Source organism: Lates calcarifer, linkage group LG1 (assembly GCF_001640805.2).
Source record: "Lates calcarifer isolate ASB-BC8 linkage group LG1, TLL_Latcal_v3, whole genome shotgun sequence".
In the NCBI taxonomy this organism is placed as follows: Eukaryota; Metazoa; Chordata; class Actinopteri; family Centropomidae; genus Lates; species Lates calcarifer.
The window spans coordinates 22079366-22101405 of record NC_066833.1 but is presented as its reverse complement, the minus strand read 5'-3'; the positions used below and the strand labels follow the sequence as shown (position 1 = coordinate 22101405).

Here is a 22040-nt window from a genome sequence, read left to right as displayed (position 1 = left end):
CTACAGCATGTACAGCTGGTTAAGTTGTAATATTTATTTTTATGGTGATATATTGTGAATTAGTGTCATACACTTGAAAGTACACATGAAATAATTTATTTACAGTGAGCTTGGTCACACTCTCATTTACATTTTTTTTTTCTTACTAGTGTTGGCCTACGCATTAAAAAAAAAAACTAATACACTCACACATGCAAGTCAAAGGACGCACACACAAACATACACACTCGCATCCACGCTCAGTGAAAAGGAGAAACTTACACAAGATATTTTCATCATTTGATTACGCATACAGTTTTTTTTTCTTCTTTTTACTGCAATATAAAGGGAAGAACAATATGCTCATTTATTTTTCTACAGCACAGTAATACCTGCAATGTTTTTAGGCCATACATAATACATAGAAATTAGTTAAAAGACTGAGGGCTGATTGTAAAGGTCTAAAAAAAAAAACCAAAACAAAACAAAACAAAAAAACGAAGACGCTGGAAACACAACGAGTCAGATTTGCAAAGAAAGCAGCTGCCGCCAACACCTTCTTCCATTTTTATCAGATTATCTTGAACTGTTAGGTTGGCCCGTCTCAAGTGGCATTTATATGTCAGTGGCTGTGTGTGGAAAATGTGGGACGTCCACCTCAAAACTCACTCAGCGTGGTCAACAAACAGCCGTGTTCAAGACCTCGGGCAACATAGTTAACTCACAGTTTATCATCAACATGTTAACTTTATTTGAATTTGAAATACAATGAAGAGATGATTCGAGAAGCTATATAAGTTATCAGTGACAACAGACCTAGACACTCCATTGAGAACAAAAAGAACAAACACATCGTGAACATGGGACACTCCTTCTCCTCCTCTCCTGATTGTAACACATAGGGTCTAAACTGTTTTGCAGTAAAAGGACTGACATCAGCTTATGTCTAGAGAATATACACAGGTGTTTCAGCACCGAAATTCAGAAGTCTTTAGGGAAAAGTAACAGGAAAATTATAACTTATTATGATTTTTTTTTTTCCTCATCGGGATATCATGAAACACTCTTAAAAAAAAGAGGAGTGCATTTGTGTAGGTTCAACAGGGATTTGAGCAATGTAATTAAATGGCATTCTGATCCGAAACGTGTCATGACTGATTGTTTCTCGAGCTGACACGTGACCGTAATTAGTCTGGACATTTCTTTTTTATAAAAGCATTGAGAGGTGCTGATTTTTGAGTGTGTCTCATGACAAATGTACAGTAAATTCCAAGAAATATTACCTCTGTTACAAAGATTACAGTACTATTGACAGCAAAAGTCTTCATTTTCAAAGTGAAATGTTTGATAGTTATGTTTTCAAAATCATCTGGGCTTGAGTGAGTCAACCCTAGTTTTTGTTCAGCACAATATAGGATTTATTAAATATCATAATTCCAGGACAAACATTTACATGCCTGCATGCTTTCTCACCAAAATGGCAGCTATAGGAAAGAATGATGGCTCAGAAATAGAACAAAACAAAACTGTAGGTTTATATAAATGGTGGTATTGTTTGCCTAATAGCTCTACTGCATACACAATACCTCTTAACGTTATATACACATACCTTATCAATCCACTTGGGTTCGATAGAGTGAGTTTTCCTATCATTATCATCAGATCTTGTATATACAACAATGGTAAAAAGGAAACTTGATTGTATTGTCATCTAATTTAGAAAACATTAAAATCAAACATCAGTCTTCTCTTTTGATGAACACATGGATAGATTCACATTTTGTTTTTCCACAAGGTTCATCTCCACGTGTCATTTTTAGCTTTTCAAAATTCAATTTGAAATACAAAACAAAACTTCAGTCGAATTTCTTTTTCGAAGCTTTCTCGCTGGCTGAGATACAGTATAAAAATCTTCAGTGCTGTGAATTTATGAGTTATTACCAACAGTGTACCATGGGTACATTTTTACTGTGCTCAATATATATGTTTATCCTTCACGCTGGCCAACCCGTTAATGCCAAAACCCGCTTTATCAAACTCATCTCATGTTGGCCTCTGTGATTTTTAAAAAAAGACTTCTTATTCTACATTCAGACACAACCTCCTCCAGCATTTGGGTGAACACAGCATTTCCATTGAACTCCTACAAGCAGCTTGACTTCTTTTCCACTACTAAATCAGCCTGGATAAGGGCTCTTGAGAATCTTCATGGATTTTCTTTTCTCTCTTTCTTTCTTATTTTTTTTTTAAATTTTTTTTCCTTTTTTTCTGAAATTTTTATTTCCTCTAGCTCCTCGCGGCCTTATCAGTACATCACTGTGGTTTTCAGGAACAGTCTTCCATCTGCAACAGAGGACACACAGGAGCCAAGGATTAGCCAACAGCTAACATCCTGCTGACGCAAATGTACTATTCAGGATGTGATTGTTGATGAAACGTTACTTTGAAATGTTGCCCTCTAGTCTTCCAGTTTCAGCAGCGGATTCATAAACCGATTTAAGGGTAAGATAAAGTTAGCAGCCATGACAAATGATTAAATATCATGTACACTTTCTCTCTTACTAGCGACACATAAGAAATAAAAATGCATAAACTATGTCATTTAATACATTAATTCAAAGTAGTTTTGCAACTGTATTTAAGATTATATACAGCTGCATCAGTCAGGACCTACAAATATAATTACACTGTTACATGCATATTTTATTACCAACAAAGCACACACTGCAGAAGCAGCTATGATAACCATACTCAAGGCATTAGATCTGTGTGCCGCATGTGTTTAAGACATCTCTACTGATCCGCTTGTTTGAACATATTACTGCACTCATGATGTAAAGCGCTCTCTAAGTGACATTTCCTGCGTGGAAATAGTGTTTATTGAAAACAGCAGACATTCCTCTGCTGCGTTATCTCCAGACACCTCCAACCTAACGAGCTTTGTCCATTTCCAGCGAACACTCTTGTCTAAGTGTTCGCCTGAGCGAGCAGCTCTGCTCCGACGCTGAGCTGGTAAAAGCATCTGTTAGGCACAGCTCAGGAGCATGTTTGACGTTTATTACCTTCACATTTTCCTCTGCCGGAGAATGCTACAGTAATGCCTTTAAGAAGCACACCTCTCTATGGCAGTGGGCCTAAATAATTCAATGTTAAAGAGGAACGCACACAAAGACATTTAGCAAGCACAAGTTGTTGGACATGACACAAGCCGTGCAGGACATCAGAGATGATGCTTGAGTCCTATTCTTCAGAGATATAGAGAATACACCTGGTTAGAGCCTGAGAGTACATTTGCCTCTGCTGGGTAACACACTGAAGCATCAGGCTAGTTTCTATAATTGAGAACATAGCTTTTTTTCTTATTTTATTAGTCAAAATTTAAACTGTAAACTTGTTTTTGCTGAATTTATAATCCATGCTTATTACATTATCAATATTTTATCAATTAGTCATTTTCTCCCTTTTAGCCTGTGTTTTATGAATTGTGCACAGACAGTGGAGACAACAAAGGCTTGTTGTATGTGTGTGTGTGTGTGTGTGTATACAGTATGTGTGTGTTGGGGAGGAGGGGTTGGGGTGTACAAACACACAGGCTAATTACCCAGCACTGCCGTAGGTCTCAAAGGCATTGCACTCTGGCTGCCTCTATTCAAGCAACAACTACTGAGTTCTGTGTAAAAGTCATTACAGCATGAATGCAGTGCTATAAGCGAAGTGAAAGCCAAGGTGGGGGCTGGAGAGTGCTAAGAGTGCGGGCTGGCGTACACAACTTGATACACATGTGTACGCCTTTCATAACATGAGCAGATGAAACATCACATGCTCACCTCACACTCTGTTTGCCTGCCTGCCTGCCTGCCCAGCTTCACAGTCGGAGCAGTTTATGGGGGTGTTAATGAAAACGAAAGAATCTGATTATTTGACGGATGGTGACATTTAATACGTTGTTGAGAGGATGTCAGACATCACAGCATTATACCTCTAAAAGATAAAATTATCATGAAGGATAGGGAATAGGTGAGGAGGCTTGATAAGCAAGTCTCACTGTTTCAAATTAGCGCGCAATATTAGTACAAATGTTGAAACATCTGCTTTATAGTACATGCATAGAAAAATTGGTGACGTCTTGACACACCGTTTTATGAAAGACTGTCTCATTAAAATATGTTAAAACTTTAGTATTTTTATATTCAAATCAAGATGAAAAGTTCATTAAAGAGAATAAATATTTCATTAGATGCTAAATAAAACAAAGGGAATTTTTGGCTTCTCTCAGCATAAAATTCCTTTGAAAGATTAATTAATACATGTAAATTATGCAAATTATGCCCATGCAAATATTTTATGAAGACAATTAAGGGATCCATTAATTACAGTCTTTTTTGCTTCAGTGACATTCATTCATTTAATTTTAATTTCACTTTAACTGTTTTGATGTTTAATCTTGCAACAAAGAACTTTATCTCTGTGCACAGGGTCGTGTAAACTTGCCGAACACATCGAGTGGGAAGCGGCAGGGAACCAGAGAAGATACTGGGGGAAGATATTTGAACGTGCAACGTTGCCAGGCAGTACTGGCGAGGTACAGTCCCAGTAGCTTGCCTGCCTGTGAAAAGAGCCTCGCTCCCTCTTGGACCCGATTCAAAACACTGTAAAAGCAATTAATAAACACAGACTGTGTTAATATCGCAGAATTAGAGAAGTGTGACAAAAGACAAATAGAAATAATTAGTTCTCTAAAATTATGCCCTCATTATTTTTTTTCCCCCCTCTCTCTCCATTCGCCTCCCTGAGTTTGGAGTTGAGAATATACCCACACATTTCTCTCGGCTTTCATGCGAGTGATAGGCTTGTTTTTTCCCCCTCTGCTTGTGTAATTTATCAACATCATTTTTTGCCATTTGAGGTTAATTATACAGCAAGGCTTGCAGAGTAGAGCAGAGGAGACATGGGTGGCAGACAAATGCTTCTCTAATTGAACAAAAACAGAAAGTGCAGCCTGTTATTCAGTTTCCTCCTTCATTTCGCTCTTGAAGGCAATGATCAGAGTGAGTGAGATACCGCAAAAATGTTATGTTCTACGGCTGCATCATACTGTGCCAAGCAGGGATCAGATGAAGAAATAAAATCAAAAAAAATGAAGAAGAAAAAAAGGAAAATCCAATTCGGCTTCATTTCAACCTAGACTTTACATTTAAGCAGGACAAAGGCTTTTGATGTTATAAGTGAGGAACTTTAACACATTTAATTTGATGCAATTACACAACAAAGAGTCAGCTATTCATATAAGTGAAAAATGTTAGAAAATTAAAGTGGCTAAATATACTAATTTGGTATGAAATAAGGGGCTATAATTATGCTGTATCTGGAAGCTATCTTTGTATTTAAATGATGACATATGGATTTCCTTTTTTTGGACATCAAACTGTTTCAGATCTCTGCAGTGACTAAATGACATTTAATTAAGGAGGAGTCATCATTTCTCTTAGTACATTTCCTTTTCTTTTTGCCCTTTCACAAAATATCAGTTCAAGTAGACTAATCAAACATTAAAGAATTAAAGGGAGCTAACTTATTCTTGCATACAAAGATGAATATTTTCCACTTTTCACAGCAAATTACACGGAGCATTTTTCCCAGATAAATTGGGACCTCTCCCACTGATAAGGGCGGTTCTGAGCAGACGCAGCTGAGGCGTATTAAAGGAAGACGTTCGAGTAATAATGAGGATATTCAACCTCTGCAAGGTGTCTTGTATCTGGGTAAACACAGATAGCAGACAGTCTACAGAGGTTATCACTAGAGCGCCCTTCCCCAAACACATACTGCACCCCCAAGGCTAACAAACAAACAAACCATTAAAAATGTACAAGGCTTATTCATAAAATGGATTGATTTGCCCCGTTTATTACTATCAAAGGGGGGATTCCACTGCTTTTTGTGGTTTTATGACTCATTAAGGCTTCCTGAGCAGTAAACAAACCACTTCTTTCATTCTTTCTCTGTGTCCTTCTAGCTTAGTTGTTGTACTGTTTTACTTACTGTATTGTACTGCGTTTTTTTTTGTCTATATAAGATCTGTTTCCTAAAGGGATCACAGCCACTAAAAGTCAAGTAAAAGAATAATATTATTTCTACAGAAAACCAATGATCTTGACCCAGTGCTGTGGCCCAGATGGTGAGCTGTATGCCTGAACAGCAGGCACAGAAACACTAATGTTCATAAACTGAAGCAGTGTGTGTGTGTGCATGTGTGTGTGTGTGTGTAAGAGAGAGAGGGAGAGTGAGAAGAGGGGGGCAGAGAGAGAGAAAGAGAGCAAGAGTGAGAGCCAGAGAAAGAGAGAGAGATTTATTGTCTCATCTGAGCCCCTGTACCTTGTATTGTCCTTTCAGCATCTGTTCTTCCACTGCTGCGGTCACTCTCCATCTCAGGGGTCAGAGAGTCTGAGAGAAGAGAGGGATCACCGCCGTTAAACATCCCTGACATCCACCTATCACAATGCCAGTTTCACAGCATCGTTCATTCAAAACAAGAGGCTTAGCCTTCAAGCTATATCTCCTCCTGCATGTGTGTACTGGATGAATTACATTATTAGCAGTGGATGAAAAGCTACTCAAATCCATGATATTACATTTTGGAATAATTATCCATTAAAAATGTGACCTTGCATTCAATTGTTTGCTTACATAAAAGTAAATGTGCTAGTAGTAAAAGGTGTCCAAGGTAAAATTGGACTGGTACTGAATATTCATAGTTATATTTTGATTTTGTAATTGGTCTAATAGTGTACTGTAATACTGCTGGTGGCAGACTTCACCAATGAACTGATAAGGAAACATCACTACAGTAAATGCAGTACATTAGATTTGAATTTTATGTCCACAAAATGATCTGCCTAACAGGCTAACATGTTAAAATGAAGTTTTCTTTGAAGATACAACATTCTTCTCTGGCTAGTTCAAACAGATAGGAGCTCATCTTGTCTTCTATGTAAATCATGAACTCTGCAAACAAGTAACTTGAGCTGTCAGGCTGAAGTAATGAACAACTATATTTAGTAGTTTGAGTACTTGAGTATATGTAGTTAGTTATTTGTAAATATGTATTATATCACCACACTTGGCACATGAGATTCTGATGTTTTGCTGAGTATACAGTACTATGTGCACAGCAATTAGTAAATTAATTGATTAGTTGATTAGAGGTAAAAAAGTAGAATTAATTAATCTTCAACTATTTTGATAATCACTTAATTGTTTTCAAGCAAACATCCGCTGGCTCCTGCTTCTCAAATTTAAAGATTTGCTGCTTTTCTCTGTTCAGGTTTTGGACCGACTGACAAAACAAGACGTCACCTTGGGCTCTGAGGAACTGTGATTTGTTTTTGTTTTGTTTTTTAAAACTACTTTAGGAACAGAAATCACACAGACTAGATGATTAGTGAATTAATCAAGATCATAATCGACAGATGAATTGGTGATGAAAAGGCACAATGAGAATGGAAAGCAAATGTAAATTTCAACAGTGGGAAAGTTCAAATGAGATATGCAATTTGTCCAAAGCAGCATTGTTATACTTACTGCTGCTATAAATGTAAAGCAAATAATAAGGTATTGTTAAATTGTGAGCTATTTTATCAACATTGTTTATAAAACAATTCTGTTGAGGATCAAGTTGTCTGAGGTATCTAGATATAACAGGTAACATTTATCTCCTGAAAAATCACATCTAACATTTTGAACGTTTGCTTTTGTCTCCCCATTTGTTGCCTCAAAACTCACTAACTGTCTGAAAGACTTGGCAGGGAAATGCATAGTAATAGTGTCTCACTGTGGAGCGTCTGACCGTTGAGTGAACGCATGCTGTCAGAGGGTGAGGGCTGCTTCAGAGTCTGCTCAGCCTGCTCTCTCCTCTTGGATTCATACTCCAGAGCTTCTTGGAGTTTCCTCTTGGCCTTCTTCTCCTTCTTGAGACGTTTCTGAATGATTGCTAAGATGGGGAAAGACCACAGTTACAATAAATGAGCTCAGGGACGTATTTTGACCAAAATCTGATTATTGTAGATATCAAATTCTAGCAGAAAATGATGGTAATCACCTCATTAAAAAGACATACTGTTAAAGAAAAAGCCAAATCAATTAAACCTAAATATTTTATATTATATAAAGATCTTCCTTAAAAGGAAATCTTAGCAAATACTGACTGCGGCTTAGCAAACTGCTAGAGGGAATTAAAGCAAATTGAAAAATTTATTGGGATATTTTTCATGAATTTCTCTCATTAAACATAAACGACACAGTTAGCATATGAAGCTGATGCATTTAACATGAGACTGGGAGTGAATTTCTCTAAGTTAATGTGTATTTCCAATTACGTTAACTGACTATTAGCGAGAAAACTGGTACTAAACAGAATACTGTTTGTGTAACCAAAGAAATGCACAGTGACTTATGTCAGTGTTTCAGTAAGAAACATTTAACATGCAAAACTGTGTATGTGGATACAAGCACTATCACATCTACATGTGCACAGGCCTGTGAAGTCTCAACTACTACAAAAATACACACATTTACACATGCCCACACACACGCATGGCTGAAAGGGAGAATTCAGTGCCAGGTAGTTGTCAGGCAGTACCTCTGTTCTTCTGCTCCATGGCGAGCTGCTTCTCCAGAGTCTCCCTGAGCTCCCTCTCTCTGAACAGCTCCATCTTCAGCTCTGTCTTCTCCAGCTGCACCTGCTTCTCCTGAGCCCGCGCGTTGTCAATTGCCACTTTGAGCAGGCCCTGCGCACGCACGCACACACATATACACACACATGCATAAATATATATACAAAGAGACATACGGAAAATGGGAGAGTGGGGAGTAGGGAAAGAGAGAGTGATGTGGGCTATTTAAGGGCTTCAAGATGAAGTGACAGCAAACCACACTAAAAGTATGTCACAGCGGCTCTTTGTACTGCCCACGGTAGTGAAGCAGAACAGAGGGCCAAAAGCTGACTGCTGCTACATGATTCCTTTCAGGCGTATTACCACCTTTGCTGGTCCTTTTATCTGTGAGAATGTTGTTATCTTTTAGCTGCTCCACGGCTCGCACAAGATCTAGTAACATGAACACGGATCAATCACAGATTCTGTAATAATATATTTTTTTAAAGAATGGATAAAGTCAGCAACAATGTGAGAGTGCTGGATATGTCTGACCCCTTTTGGTCAAAGCTATGAAATACAAGTGAAGGTGCACTCAAGATGCTGGAGCTGGAACCAAAGCTAAAATAAGTTTGTTTGATTGGGAGATGTGGATGATAAAATCCAAGGAAGAAACAGGAAACACAGTTCAGCACCTTCAAATTAAAACTTGAGAGGTAACCTTTGGACAAAAGCTCTAGTCTGTTCAGTAGAGAGTAAAAGGTTTATATGGGCGAGGTCAGTTTCTTCACACTCCGTTGCAACTCCTTACATTTTTATGTTTCATATTGCTCTCTTTCAACTCCACAGCTGACAACTGTAAGTGGATTGGTATAAAAACACAGTATGCGTCTCTGTGGCACGTTTTCAGGCTCCTCACAGAGCACAGCAGGAATGAATAATATGAATGACAAGTATCTCATCATGTATCAATTACATTACTGCCATTCCAAATATACTCCTGACAGTCCTAAAGTGAGAGACACTGTGTTCTGAAGTGTAAGTTATACAGTACCGTGGCCATTTTCATCACAATTACTCCCCATTCACACGCAATTATATCAAATGCACTGGGCTATATCTTACTAATTGTTGATTCTTCTGACCCCAATTTATTCTAAGTTGCTTTATCTTAATTTTCTGCTTGGTTTCATTTTGTTGATTTGTATATAAATATTCAACGTGAAGATCATTATCAAAAATGACTTAGTGGAGTGGTGGGAGCTTGCGACGGGTTTACTTGTGGCTTTCTAATTACCACGCGGAGCCAAAGGAGAAGCAGGACTCTGATGCCAACGGTACAAGTGCAATGAGAAGGGCAGCAGTGTACACACATCATTACACTCAGACAGAAGGCAAATACATTCATCTTTCTGACTGAGGGTGTTTGAGCTGAAGCCTAAATGGCAGCCTGAGTAGATGGGTATTGTTAAGGTATGTAGATTTGAGCTCTTATTAGTGTGTCCATCATGACAATGACTTTAACTAATAATTTAGAATAGAAAGCCTAAAACTGCAGAGGAGCTATGGCAGCGATATATTTAATTGCCAGACTGAGTCATTAAGCTTCAACTGGCTGTAAAGACGCCTCCTTAGTTTTTCTCTTTGGCTACACATAGGATCTCTATAGGGTATTTTCTTATGGATTTAGTCCTCATGCACTGATGACAAAATAGACTTCTCAACAGTCAAAATGTCTGGATTTCAAAATGACCCATATGAGCATTTTTGGCTCTGCTACATCTGTAGTGATGGTGTGGTTTAGTTTAACTAGAACTACTTGGTTAAGAAATTTTAAATCAAGACTATCTTTCTAGCTATCTCCAGAGCTTTCAACCCCACTGAATCTCACAGTCTTGTTCAGTGAATAGAATTCAAGAATGAAAAGATCACAGTGATAGATACATTAATGAAAAGTTCACCATTACTGTCAAAGGAAACCAATATCGACTGTTGATGGGAAGCTTTAAACATTCAATGTACGTGAATCCAGACCTCCTTGAGGTTGACAACATTAAGGCCTGGCTACATAAGGTTGAAGGTGCAGTGTAAAGCTGTTCTACTGTATAAACTGTCAGAAGATGATGAAGTTACCGCTCCTAGCAGTGTGTTTTTAAGGAAGTTGTGTCAAAATAAGTTAACTCTGTCTTGTCATGAGGACACATATCAAGTGAGTTGACAATACCTGTATGTTGGTGAGGAGAGTCTCTATTGATGATAAGCCATCTGGGAAGAGAAATGGTGAGGGGAAGCCAGGTGGTAGAGCCTGTCCAGCCAACGACAACCTCTCGTAGCTATCTCTTGCTGTTGGGGTGCACAATGGGTTGTCCTCTGCAAAGAAAAATAGCAGCATTGATAATTGATTAATCATTCAGAAAAAAACACACTATTATTTGTGTAAGCAGAACACAAGCTAAGTATATGTGAGCATTTTTTGGCCATGCTGACACATACTGACCATTACTTGAATTGACCAGTAGCAAAGACTGGGTCTGTATTGATCTCTAGCTGCCAACCCCAGTTCCCCCCTTTCTTAGAAATACTATATAGTGCACTAGCCCTTTGGAAATTCTTTTGTATTGCTTCTTCTCAAGGCTTGAGTGTGGGGTTAAACAGTATGAACCAGGACATAAATCCAGCTTCCCTCATGTAAGACATGTCATGTGGACTCCAAAATCAGAAGCAGGCCTGCAGCTCGACCCCAGAGGCTCAGGCTTCCTTTGTGTATGCACGCACGGGTGCCTGTCAAACCTAAGATGACATCATTCTCCATTCATCACCGGCAGAGGGGTAGGGCCCTGCCATCTGCTGTCCAGCCTCTTCACCGGGCCTCAGAGGAGGAAAGAGGAGCAGAGGAGGGAGGGGGAGAAATCGGGAGGCAAACCAGCAGACATAGATAAAGCCTGGTCAAACTAAAACAGTATGTCAGACACTGCCGTTTGTTGCCCCATCAGATCTGACACATGTTTTTGTCCGGTGAGCTTTTATCACGCCAACAATTTGTAAGTGCTACCATCTTGCAGGGAGACAGTTTATTAAACACATCCAGTCTAAAAAGGTCTCCACAGGAAGTCTGCACCATCAGCTGTTTAATTGTTAATTTAATGAAAGGGGGAAAAGTTTTATTTGTAATGTGGAACCCTGGCTGTGTTGTGCACAGCACCTCTCTGCTCTCATCCAGTATTCATATCTGTTTATGTGGCAGGCTGAATCTTGTACAAACAGCGAGTGGAGCTGAACAGCCCTGCCTCTCCCTCCCATCAATATTCACCAACGCCAGCCAAGTGCTGGGAACAGCTGGTCTTACATTAATTAGTTTAAAGTATTTATTTCACCCATCCTCAGAGCAGATTGAGCAAAAACATTGGAGATTATTTCAAGCATCTGCAAATGCCCTGGAAACATCTCTGCGCCAAAAGTCGAGTGTTAGGATTCACAGTTTAGGTTTGTAATTTGGAGAACGTTTTTTTTTTTTTTTTTTTTTTTTTTTTCCTCTCTCTGAGAGGGGAAGATGGTGAAATATGCACCGCTGGTCCGTGGAGAGAGTAAACAACCTTTCTCCTTTTTCAGATGGAGTTCACTCCTGTTGATTAATTAGAATGGATGGTTGCCTAATGGATTAAAATTTGTTTATAATTTGACTTCATAAAAATAATGAATTGCCTACTTTTAAGAAGCCACTCCTGTGGTAATTTGTTTTGTTTGGTGCAGTCCTGTCTGCATTTTGAGGTGGGCGTCTGGGTGGAGATATAAAATGCACTCTCCTTATACAGTGGCATAACATGAAAGTCCCATTTTATCTCAATAAAATAACTAATCAAAGATCAAAAGCATTACAGTTGGCTCCAGCTCTGGTTGATATAGATGTATTGCATGCATTATATGCATGCATCACCCACCTCCAATAAAATCACCATAACAACTAGAGACGTTAGTAGACCTCGGGGAAAGGTCTGCTGTTGTAGCTTTGTAATTGATTTGTACTGTAGGCACTTTGTCCCTTATTTAGTGTTGGCATTAATCATAAATCATTGCTTTAACAAACTCCGGCTTCCCACTCAGCAGGCCTCCCCTCCAACACAATGTTGGATCACACAGAATATTTGATGGCTTTGTTGCGGGGGAAACAACCTGTCATGCTCTGGGAAAAGCAAACAGCGTGTTTTGTTCGACAGACTCCAACTACCGTACAGCACCTCTTGTCAGATAACATTTCCACCAGGAGCTATGCATAAATAGCGGCATTTTCAAAAAAAAAAAAAAAAAAAAAAAAAAAAAGGGAAAGGGAAGCTAATAAGTAGCTAATTCAATCAATATAATCAAAGCTGGCTTAATGAAACTCAAATGTAAATTCAGGCGAACATGATCTAGATCTGTAGTTTCTGTGCTTCTAATGTTATCGCCCAGCCAATACGACCCCCCCCCTCCTCTATTTTCCCAGTGCCTGGCTGCAAATGCTGGCATGTGTTTGCATGTTTATTTCTCACCATCGCTCCAGAATCATTGACTTCAACTTAATTACAGCGACAGGCGTTGGAGTGATGGGGGCCGGTGGAATGGAGTACTCTGTTTCCAGGTGATATTTCTCCACTAGCAAGGCTGCCAACAGCAGCTGTGACAGCCTCTTGTGCTTACCGTACGGTAAAGGTACAGTTAAGGCCCTGACTATGAAATACTGTGTGGAAAAACACTCGCAGGTCACCCCTGTCACAAATAACATTTCATGCACAACTGTTTCGGCGGATAATAGGAGCCACAAATAAAAATGGGACGCTGTAAATACAATGCATTCTGAATGAAATGCCATAATTTAAAACAACGCCCCCCTCCTCTCTCCGTCCTCCTCCTCCACCCTGCTCTCAATAGCTGCAGAGGGAGTCCTTGACAGTGTGCTAGCAATGATGAATCACCTATCCAGTTAATTTTCTCACTCCTCATGTGTTGTGCTGCTAAAACAGGGGCCCAGGAATTGACTTGACAAACTATGAATGTAAAAAATATCACTTGGAGGGATCTGGGCTTATCTCCAATTTACATGTTATTAGATTTGTGTTGCAAGCGGCACTTGGACCTAGCAAAGCTGAGGCAAAAAAGATGGGGCACATGATAACTAGAGATAAAACATGTCTAAAACCCACTTGAAAGCCTTTGAAATATTTGATGGAAAGTCGTGGGGAGTGGAGAAAAGCAAGAGGAAACTGGCCTGATTTAAAATATGACAGACACACATTGCAATCTGTGGTAAATCTAGAAGAAACCTTGGGAAATTTAGCTGCAATCTCTGGATAAATAGCTGTAATTGACCTTGGGAGTTGAAAATGTGCCATATGTTTCTGGTTCCTGTGTTTGAAACTGGGTCCCTCAGGACATTTCAGCAGAGTCCTCACACGAAGGCAGTGCGAGCAGGAGGAGAGGAAGATACAGAACGACACACACAAAAAGAGAGAGGGAGAAAGAGGACGAGAAGGATGCCAGGGATGAGAGATAGATGGCTGAAGACAGAAGATGGATGGATAGATAGGTGAGGCACAGTCTGAGGAAGAGGATGCTGGAATAGAATGGGTGTGTAGAGAATGAAAGACTGACAGAGAGGGAAGAGAGATAGGAGAGAGAGGGAAAGAGAGAGGGAGAGCAGAGGTACATTTGGCTGGCCAGTCAGTGTGATATATTGACAGGTGAAGCCTTTGTCCTTGCAAACCTGTGTTCCTCCCAGCAGGAGAACTGAATGCTAAACCTGGAGGTTGTCAGCACAGCCAACACAAAGCAAGGCACTGCTTTTCGCTGCACAATTACATTTGATTTGACCTGCCAGGGCTGCGGAGAAACCAGCCTCCTTCAAATGGAGTAGTTATGACCTCTCGGACAGCCATTAGCAGCAAACACAGCATTATTCCACCTGCACTTAAAGTGCTGGATTTGGAAAATCTTGTCAAGGGAAATATCTGTCTTCTGGTACAAATGCAGTGATGCAGAGCTGGGCAAAAAAAGTAGTTGCATGCAATTTGAGCACTTTAAAAAAACATGAGCTGGGCTTATCTTGCAAATGATGTCTGTACTCTGAAGGGTCTTTCAGGCAAAATAAATTCAGCTTTAACTTTCTGGTAGTTTTAAACGGGCAGTACAGTATGTCATGGGTTTATTTTAATAACTGTACATATTATTTCATATCTCTTGTTTTTAAATGATAATCTCTTTACTCTTTAGCTGTGAAAGAAGTGTTAACAAAGGTTGAAATTATTCATGATACCTGGACAGCAAAATTGTACATGACAGTATACATCAAAGTACGTGGGGTAAGGACTGACTTTTCCCAAACTAAGGAAAAACCTGCTGGACATACTGTGAGGATGTGTGTGATGATCCACACAAGACGAATTCCTTTAGACTGACTATCACTTGCATATGTTGTGCATATGTGTATGTAATGTATACACTGTGATGAGAGAGGAAAGATGTATGCAAACAAAAACCTTCAAACACATACACACCCATTACACACATGCACGGCACACACGCTAATGTGCCCTCATCACATTTAAGCTAATTTCCTTTTCATCACGGAGAGAGGAAAATGAGTGTTTGCCCCATCCCTGCTGGGGGACAAAGTCAAGAGCCCCGGTCGGTTTGGGCTAGATTAACAGGTAACATTTGGCTCCCACTCTCTTATCACAGCATGAAAATCAAACCGCGTGTTTTCCTCTATCGCTCTCTCTTTCTCCCCTCCCTAATGTTCCCTTCACTTAGAGATGAAATCGCTTGCTGCACAAACCCATTTGGAGAGAGGAGAGAAGGTGAGCGGGATAATCAGGCTGGCCACTGGGCCGTGTTTCCTAAATGCTCTCCAAAACATTACTGTGCACAGGCATAAAATTAGCGCCGGGACCTTAAAATGTTGACATTTAGCATGACTTTTTGGAGAGTGACACCCTCATATTTTCTTGTAGGATATCATTAAATTTCAACTGCCCTATGGCTGTGCCTTTCCATTAATAACCAATTCAGTGTGTCACTTCTCCCTCTCTCTCACTCTCTCTCTCTTGCCACCTTTTTAAAGTAATGAGTCCATTGCTTTGCCTTAATAAATTGAATCGTATTCTCAAGGCCATATGAAGATAGAGCCACAGATGGACAGGCTGCATGGAGGAAATAACCATAAATCCTTTACTGTCAGAGAGGGGGTCTGAGGTGACAAAAGAAGACAATCGCGATGCTCAATTGGGATCACGCTGAGATCACAAAAGACACAGTGAAAGGTTGATGCTCTCTGTTAAAAACAGTCTTTTCCTGACATGGACAAAGAGTATTTTCATCGCTTTAAAACAATGTGCTAATGATAAAATGTAAGAATCTAATCATGCCTTAAGATTAAAATGCTGCCAGACGACTGTCTGTAATATCCTGCAATGTACGTTATGTATAGCATTACCAATAGCAGAGAAAATGATGAGCTACAAATTGTGCTTTTGGAGCACAGATTACAATGTTATGGTGCAAACAATTAAAATAGATTTCATCATTTGTTTAACAGTTAGCTGGAAAAAGAGGGGGAGAAAAAAACTGTAAGAGAAAGAGAGAGAGAGAGAAAGAGAAATGGAAACAGAGAGAGCAAGAGGCAAGGGAGCAGAATCCATGTTGACTTCCATTCAGGAGGAAGATATCTTGTCTTTTTATGCGGCCCATGTCATATTTATTGCATAAAGGTCAGAGTGTTCATTTGTTCAAAGTCAGCGTTTTCCCTCTCTCCTCTCCTCCATGTAATAAATGCAGGGGCTATGTCATTATCGGACCTCTGAGGATTACAGGCTTGGCTGACTGTGATGACTGCATAAAAGCACACAGGACTTTTGTTTCTGCCAGCGCACACCTTCAAATGAGCTCTTAAAGCGAACAGTGGTGGAGACAAAATGGCATTTTGTAGAGAGACGATCACAGCTAGAGTGGTCGAAACAGAACGAGGCAAGGTGGTTAAAGGTTAGAGATCACAGCGCTAAATCCATGACCTCAGTTTTTAGATAAACCAGGAGGGTAAGGCTCCGGTTGGAGGGTAAATAATACTTGTTGTGCTCTAAACAGAAAATGACAGCCAGGCACACTTGAATAGATTTTTGTAATTCACCTATTGACTATGAGCCTAAACTGTCAAGAAGATAATACTTGGAGAAGGACATTATAGTGAGGCACTTTGAGGGTGTTTAGATTGTCTTTGCATATTGACTTCAGTTGACCAGGTCCATTTATTGACAGAAGAATCCCAGAGATTAAATTGGCCTACAGTATTGATTGGGTATTTTGCCTGAATCATTCCCATTTCAGAAGGGGATCATTGGTACTGTATACCCCACTAATCTCTCTGACCCACTAATCATCAAGCCATTTATTTCTCACTCTTTGTTTAGTTCTCCTTTGTTTAGCATTTATTAATTCATTAAAGCAACTTCTCATGCAGCTTAACTTAGACAGTGACTGGGGAGTCCTGTTTCTACCCGATAGCAATGTGCATTCCAGTAAAATATGCCACCGAATATGCACCCAACATCACAATACACACGCCAATTACATATTGATAATTAAGCATTCAAACAAACAAACAGAGAGGAAATCCCCCGTAATCACTAGGTTTTAATGGAACAAGTATTAGCTTGGTGTGGTTGGCCAGATAGCCTGCTGTTAGATCAGAGCTTCGCTGGGTTTGGGAGGGGAGGGGACAGGGAGACACATTGGTGTCATTGCCTGGCATTGCAATCCTACAGGGAGAGGCACTGCCGTTCTGTTACTGCCGAACGAGCGTTGACGATGGCTGGCGCTAATCCAGACTGGATATACTGAGCTGCTTTTAAATGAAGATGAGAGAACAAAAGAGGAAATGGGAAATGTAAACTTTAAAAGGCCTGGCTTAGGAGCACTTGCTCCGTGGCTGCCTGGTGTAGACGCTCAAAAATGGATGCAAATCCATTAGTAGTCCTGGTTTCACAGTTATAAAAATACTTAAGGGGTTTTAATAGGAGCGAACGTGTTAAACGTGTGGAAATCTGTTTTGATAACATTATTCATAACACTGGCTTTGCGCTGTGTGAATTAATAACACTTCATTTACAGACGGAAGAAAGCTGGCATGGTATTTCCAGTTAAAGAGATTAATTTTTAAACACCTAATTGACAAGCTGGGGTTAGGCAGGATAAGCAACAGACTATAAGGCTGCAGCTGCAAAGTCAAGGTGACTGGAATACTCAGAGAAAGGCTTTCAAAAAGCAGAATAGAGAGCAGAGAGGGAGGGAGTGAAGAGAATTAGTCCTCAAGCACTTTTCCCTCCGCCCCCTATTCTTCCTCTCTTTATTAGGAATGATTTACTTTCTCAGTGAAAGGATATAAAAGCTCAAGTATAGCAGCGTAATTATCGCAGAGTGAAAATTTAAAGGTTTGACTCACAATGTCCTCAAGTCAGCGAGCAGACTGCCAGACGATAAGAGTGACTGTGTTCAACACTCGGCATCCAATTGGTTGTGTTTTATGGGCTTTGCCAAGGAAGAGCACACAAACAGCACTCGGCTCTGCAAGTCTGTAAACATGATGGACTGTGGCAAACTACCAGGGCTGGTGTTTACCTTGGCAGAGCCTGGCCCTGGCATGTCGGTAGCATCACTTAATTACTGTTTACATGTAAATATTAAATTATACAAACAACCCCACAGAATGTCTCCAAAAGTACAGAAATACACACTCAGGGTCAACCTTATCTGTCTGCAACAGTTGCCACTGCTAAGATATGAATTGTTTTGAATCACAAATTTTCTGCATTGTACATAATCTTCATAATTGTTAAATGCTGCTGTCCAAGGGCATTCGGGGAAAATGTGTTCCCATAATCTGCATAATAGCAGATGCTCAGATATGTAAAGCGCACCTTGTGTTCTCAGGGAGAAAAAACAAAAAAAAAAGAAGGTTATTGTTCAAAACAGTTTTATCACGAATAAGGACTGTGATCACTAATGTCTCCAGTCAAGACCAACAGATGATTGCTTTGATTACAGACCTGTTTCCTGACAGTCCAGTGCAGCATATATAGCAGAGCACTGGTGCCTACTGTGCATCTCTGGTATGGCTGAGTAAAGCACTTGTTCATTTGCAGTGAAGGGTAACATGAAACAGGCCTCAGCCTTCTGATGGACAGGGAGATTTCACCTTCGCCAGTGAATGATAATGCATTATTAAATTTGCCTCTCTGCTCACTAGATACACTTAGCTGACCACAGCATATTTATCTCCCCATCCGAGGCTCACGTCTTGGCAGGAGAAAGCATTCTGTCACTTTTGAGGCATTTCAAAGATTAAAAAGAACCTCTCTCTTTTCAACGTCCCTAAAAGCATCCCCCCTTTTCAGTGAAATGTGATTAGCAGGAGATGGTGTCACGCAATGGAACATTCATGAGGGGGAGAACAAATATCCAAATGAACTCCCATGTCCTCGAGGAATAGCCCCTCTCTGCACCATCAGCAATCTCGCTCACATGGGCCGGGGAAATTTGATTGATCCTCTATTGAATTATTTTTTTGCACTCTTTCATTTCAACAGGACGCACTGACAAGTTGTTTGATCATAAAGCATTATTGTCTGCCAAGTCACATTTCAGGGTTGTGATGGCTAATGATCTTGCCTCCTGACTTAGGGAAAGTCAGGTAGTCAGCATGTGTTTGAAGCTTGCAACGCCAAGGACATCGGGAGGACTGAACAAAACACTATGCATTAAAGTCAGAAAGATGAAGAGAAGGAGCTTACACAGAACATACCGAACTTTTAATGATACTGTATGGAGATACCATCAATGTCAGTGAAATATTTACACCGCAAAAAGAGCACAAAACTGATGCAGAAACTTTTACCTGACCCAAAGTCCCCTATCTTCCCTTTTATCATTGCAAATGCTTATGCACAGAAGGAACAGAACAAAGACTACAAAGGCTAAAAATCACTTTTTTGTCTTTTTCATCTTTTTTTCAAACTATATCCCCTCTCTCTACATGAGCCCAAAAGCCATCCAAGGGCCCTTGCCCAAAGCAGCTGCATGGTAATAGACTGTGACACTGTGTCTACCTGCTGCACTTCATCATTCAGACTTAAAACTGGGACTGCAGACGACGCATAGTGCACCAGCCCTAAGCACATCAACTGGACATCTAGGCAGCATCCTGACAAAGAAAAGGCGTGGCAAATCGGCTTTGTCCATTGTGGTCGATGCATCAGCGATTGCACAGTTGATAGCAGGTATGAAAGGATGCACCTCTAGGTGACATAATACACCACAAGCTTCCATTTGTGCTTGGGAGGACATTATGAGTGCATCTCCTGTTGTGTCAACAAGGATATATAACATTTATCAGGGAAGTGCCAATATCATATTACCAGTGATTCACCCGCTTTTAAAATATGGTTTACAGAATCAGTTTACATACTGTAGTTGCCTCTGAATCTCCTGTCAGGCGTTTTAGCTCAGCGTAAAAGAGATGTGGCATGCTTAACTGCAGTGGGAAAGCTGAGGTAAAGTGGTGAAATTTGTTGTTGGCAAAATGCTTAAGCCGCCACATGGTATTTAAAGAAACTCTTACACTTCAACGTACATGCATATGGCTTGTGTTTCAAACACCTTTTCCCCAAGGAAATAAAATGATGTCAAGTGTTTGATGTCCAAAGTGAGTTTACAGCCAAAGGCTTCCGTACCTTTCAAATTTCCCCTTGTTTGTCAGCTACCTGCTGTTTCACGAGACAGAGGCTTGTCGGAAGCTATCGCCACAGACTTTCTGTTTGAAGCAATTCAATTAGTCACATGTGAGATAACACTTAGCTTTCTACTAGCCTTTTTTCTCACACATCATCTAATCTCCCTTTTTTCTCAGGCAAAATTTGGACAAAAAATAATCAAGTTCAAACAACAGCACCCCACCCCCCCTACCCCCACCCAAAAAAACTACCATCTGGTTACTTTGCACTGGGTGACACAACTTTGGAAATGGTCTTCTTTAGACGACAACAAACAGCCTTTGTCCTTCATCACCAGAGATGACATGAAAAAGATGAGACATGTTCATAGGATATGAGTGATGTGACATTATAGTGGCTGTCTCTGAGGTGTCTGGCTATTTAAATCGCCTCCATATGAGCCGGGGCACTGCATCCTTCCTCTGCGTCTACTGTGCTCTCTTCTAAGAGTGCATTGCAAGAGATTAATTTAATGCTCTGCCAGGATCATAAAGATCAAACAAGTGGAGAGATATCATTAAACCATTGGAATGTTATCTCATTTATCTAAACAAACTGATGCGATGAACAAGCCTAATTAAAAAGCTCACCATAAACAAAGCTTCGGATGGTGAGGCCTCTCCCCTCTTTAACAATGGAACACATTTATTTTATTAATCTAATGCATCATGTATCATATCATTACAGTTCAATATATCTATCATTAATTTTATTCCCTTCACTTAAAGCTTTTATTGGAATTACTTTGGTTATTAGTTGGTTCTAATGTATTGGTTACCTCTGAATCTGGCTGCTACAATCTCTCTTATCTCGCTGCATAAACCTGTGCATGTTATTCAAATTGCCTCATTTATTATGATAGCTTCCTCATGTAAATTGTGCTGACTGCTCGCCCTTGCACAGTCCTCATTAGACTAATGAAAACCTTCAAACGAAAAAACTAAACAACCTGCCAAATAAAGGTCTGGGGTTATTATGAAAATTACAACTGTGGGAGCCGGGAGAAGCTCTCTTCATTAATTCATGCTCAGCAAATTGGTAACTAATTTAGTTGCACTCCTCTGCATTAATGGGTTATTTTATAAAAATGTTTTCCACAGCCTGAGACCTCTGGTGCACACACTGGAGAGCTCAGAATCCTAATCAAGTCCAGTGACATATTAGGAATTGACAATCTCGAAGATAATACAGTGTGTATTTGCGAGTAGATGTGTGTGGGTCAACTATCTGGAATTGGTGTGGATTGCCTGGTCATTTGCTTTCTCCTCTAATATTGCGAAGAAATTACAGTCCATTTGTGTTGATTATCTGAGTATAGAGGAGGCACTTCAGTTAAGATGTAAGATCTCTGTTACTGAGGAAACATTCAGTTGATATAGTCTGTGGATACATGATTAAACCTTCTTCGTTCTCTCTGTTTGTTTGTCTAAATTGTTGGGTTTTTTTTCCCCCCACACACAGACACTCTTAAACCCACTTACACACACTCGCGCGCACACAGACAGTTAGACAGTTTGTGACCCATAAATTCAGCTCATGATCCTGCTAATTATTACTATTCACTGCTTCACACCCTGTGAGTGAAGGTCTAACACTGATCTTCACGTCAGCCTTGCCA

At 40.0% G+C, this 22040-nt stretch overlaps 1 protein-coding gene across 5 annotated transcripts in view; it reads right to left on the bottom strand.

Annotated features, from left to right (window-relative positions):
* Positions 1-706: 706 nt before the first annotated feature.
* Positions 707-22040, bottom strand: part of dachd (dachshund d) — a 90707-nt gene continuing 69373 nt past the window's right edge. For 2 of the 5 annotated variants that reach the window (XM_018702757.2, XM_051072289.1), the window contains exons 7-11: positions 10855-11000; positions 8618-8765; positions 7811-7969; positions 6355-6423; positions 707-2322 (exon numbers count right to left, since the gene is read on the bottom strand). In XM_018702757.2, coding sequence (XP_018558273.2) covers positions 2285-2322; positions 6355-6423; positions 7811-7969; positions 8618-8765; positions 10855-11000 — 560 coding nt within the window. In that variant the 3' untranslated portion in view covers positions 707-2284. The remainder of the gene's footprint in view (positions 2323-6354; positions 6424-7810; positions 7970-8617; positions 8766-10854; positions 11001-22040) is intronic. The other 3 variants (XM_051072303.1, XM_051072294.1, XM_051072313.1) reach the window with 2 other exon arrangements.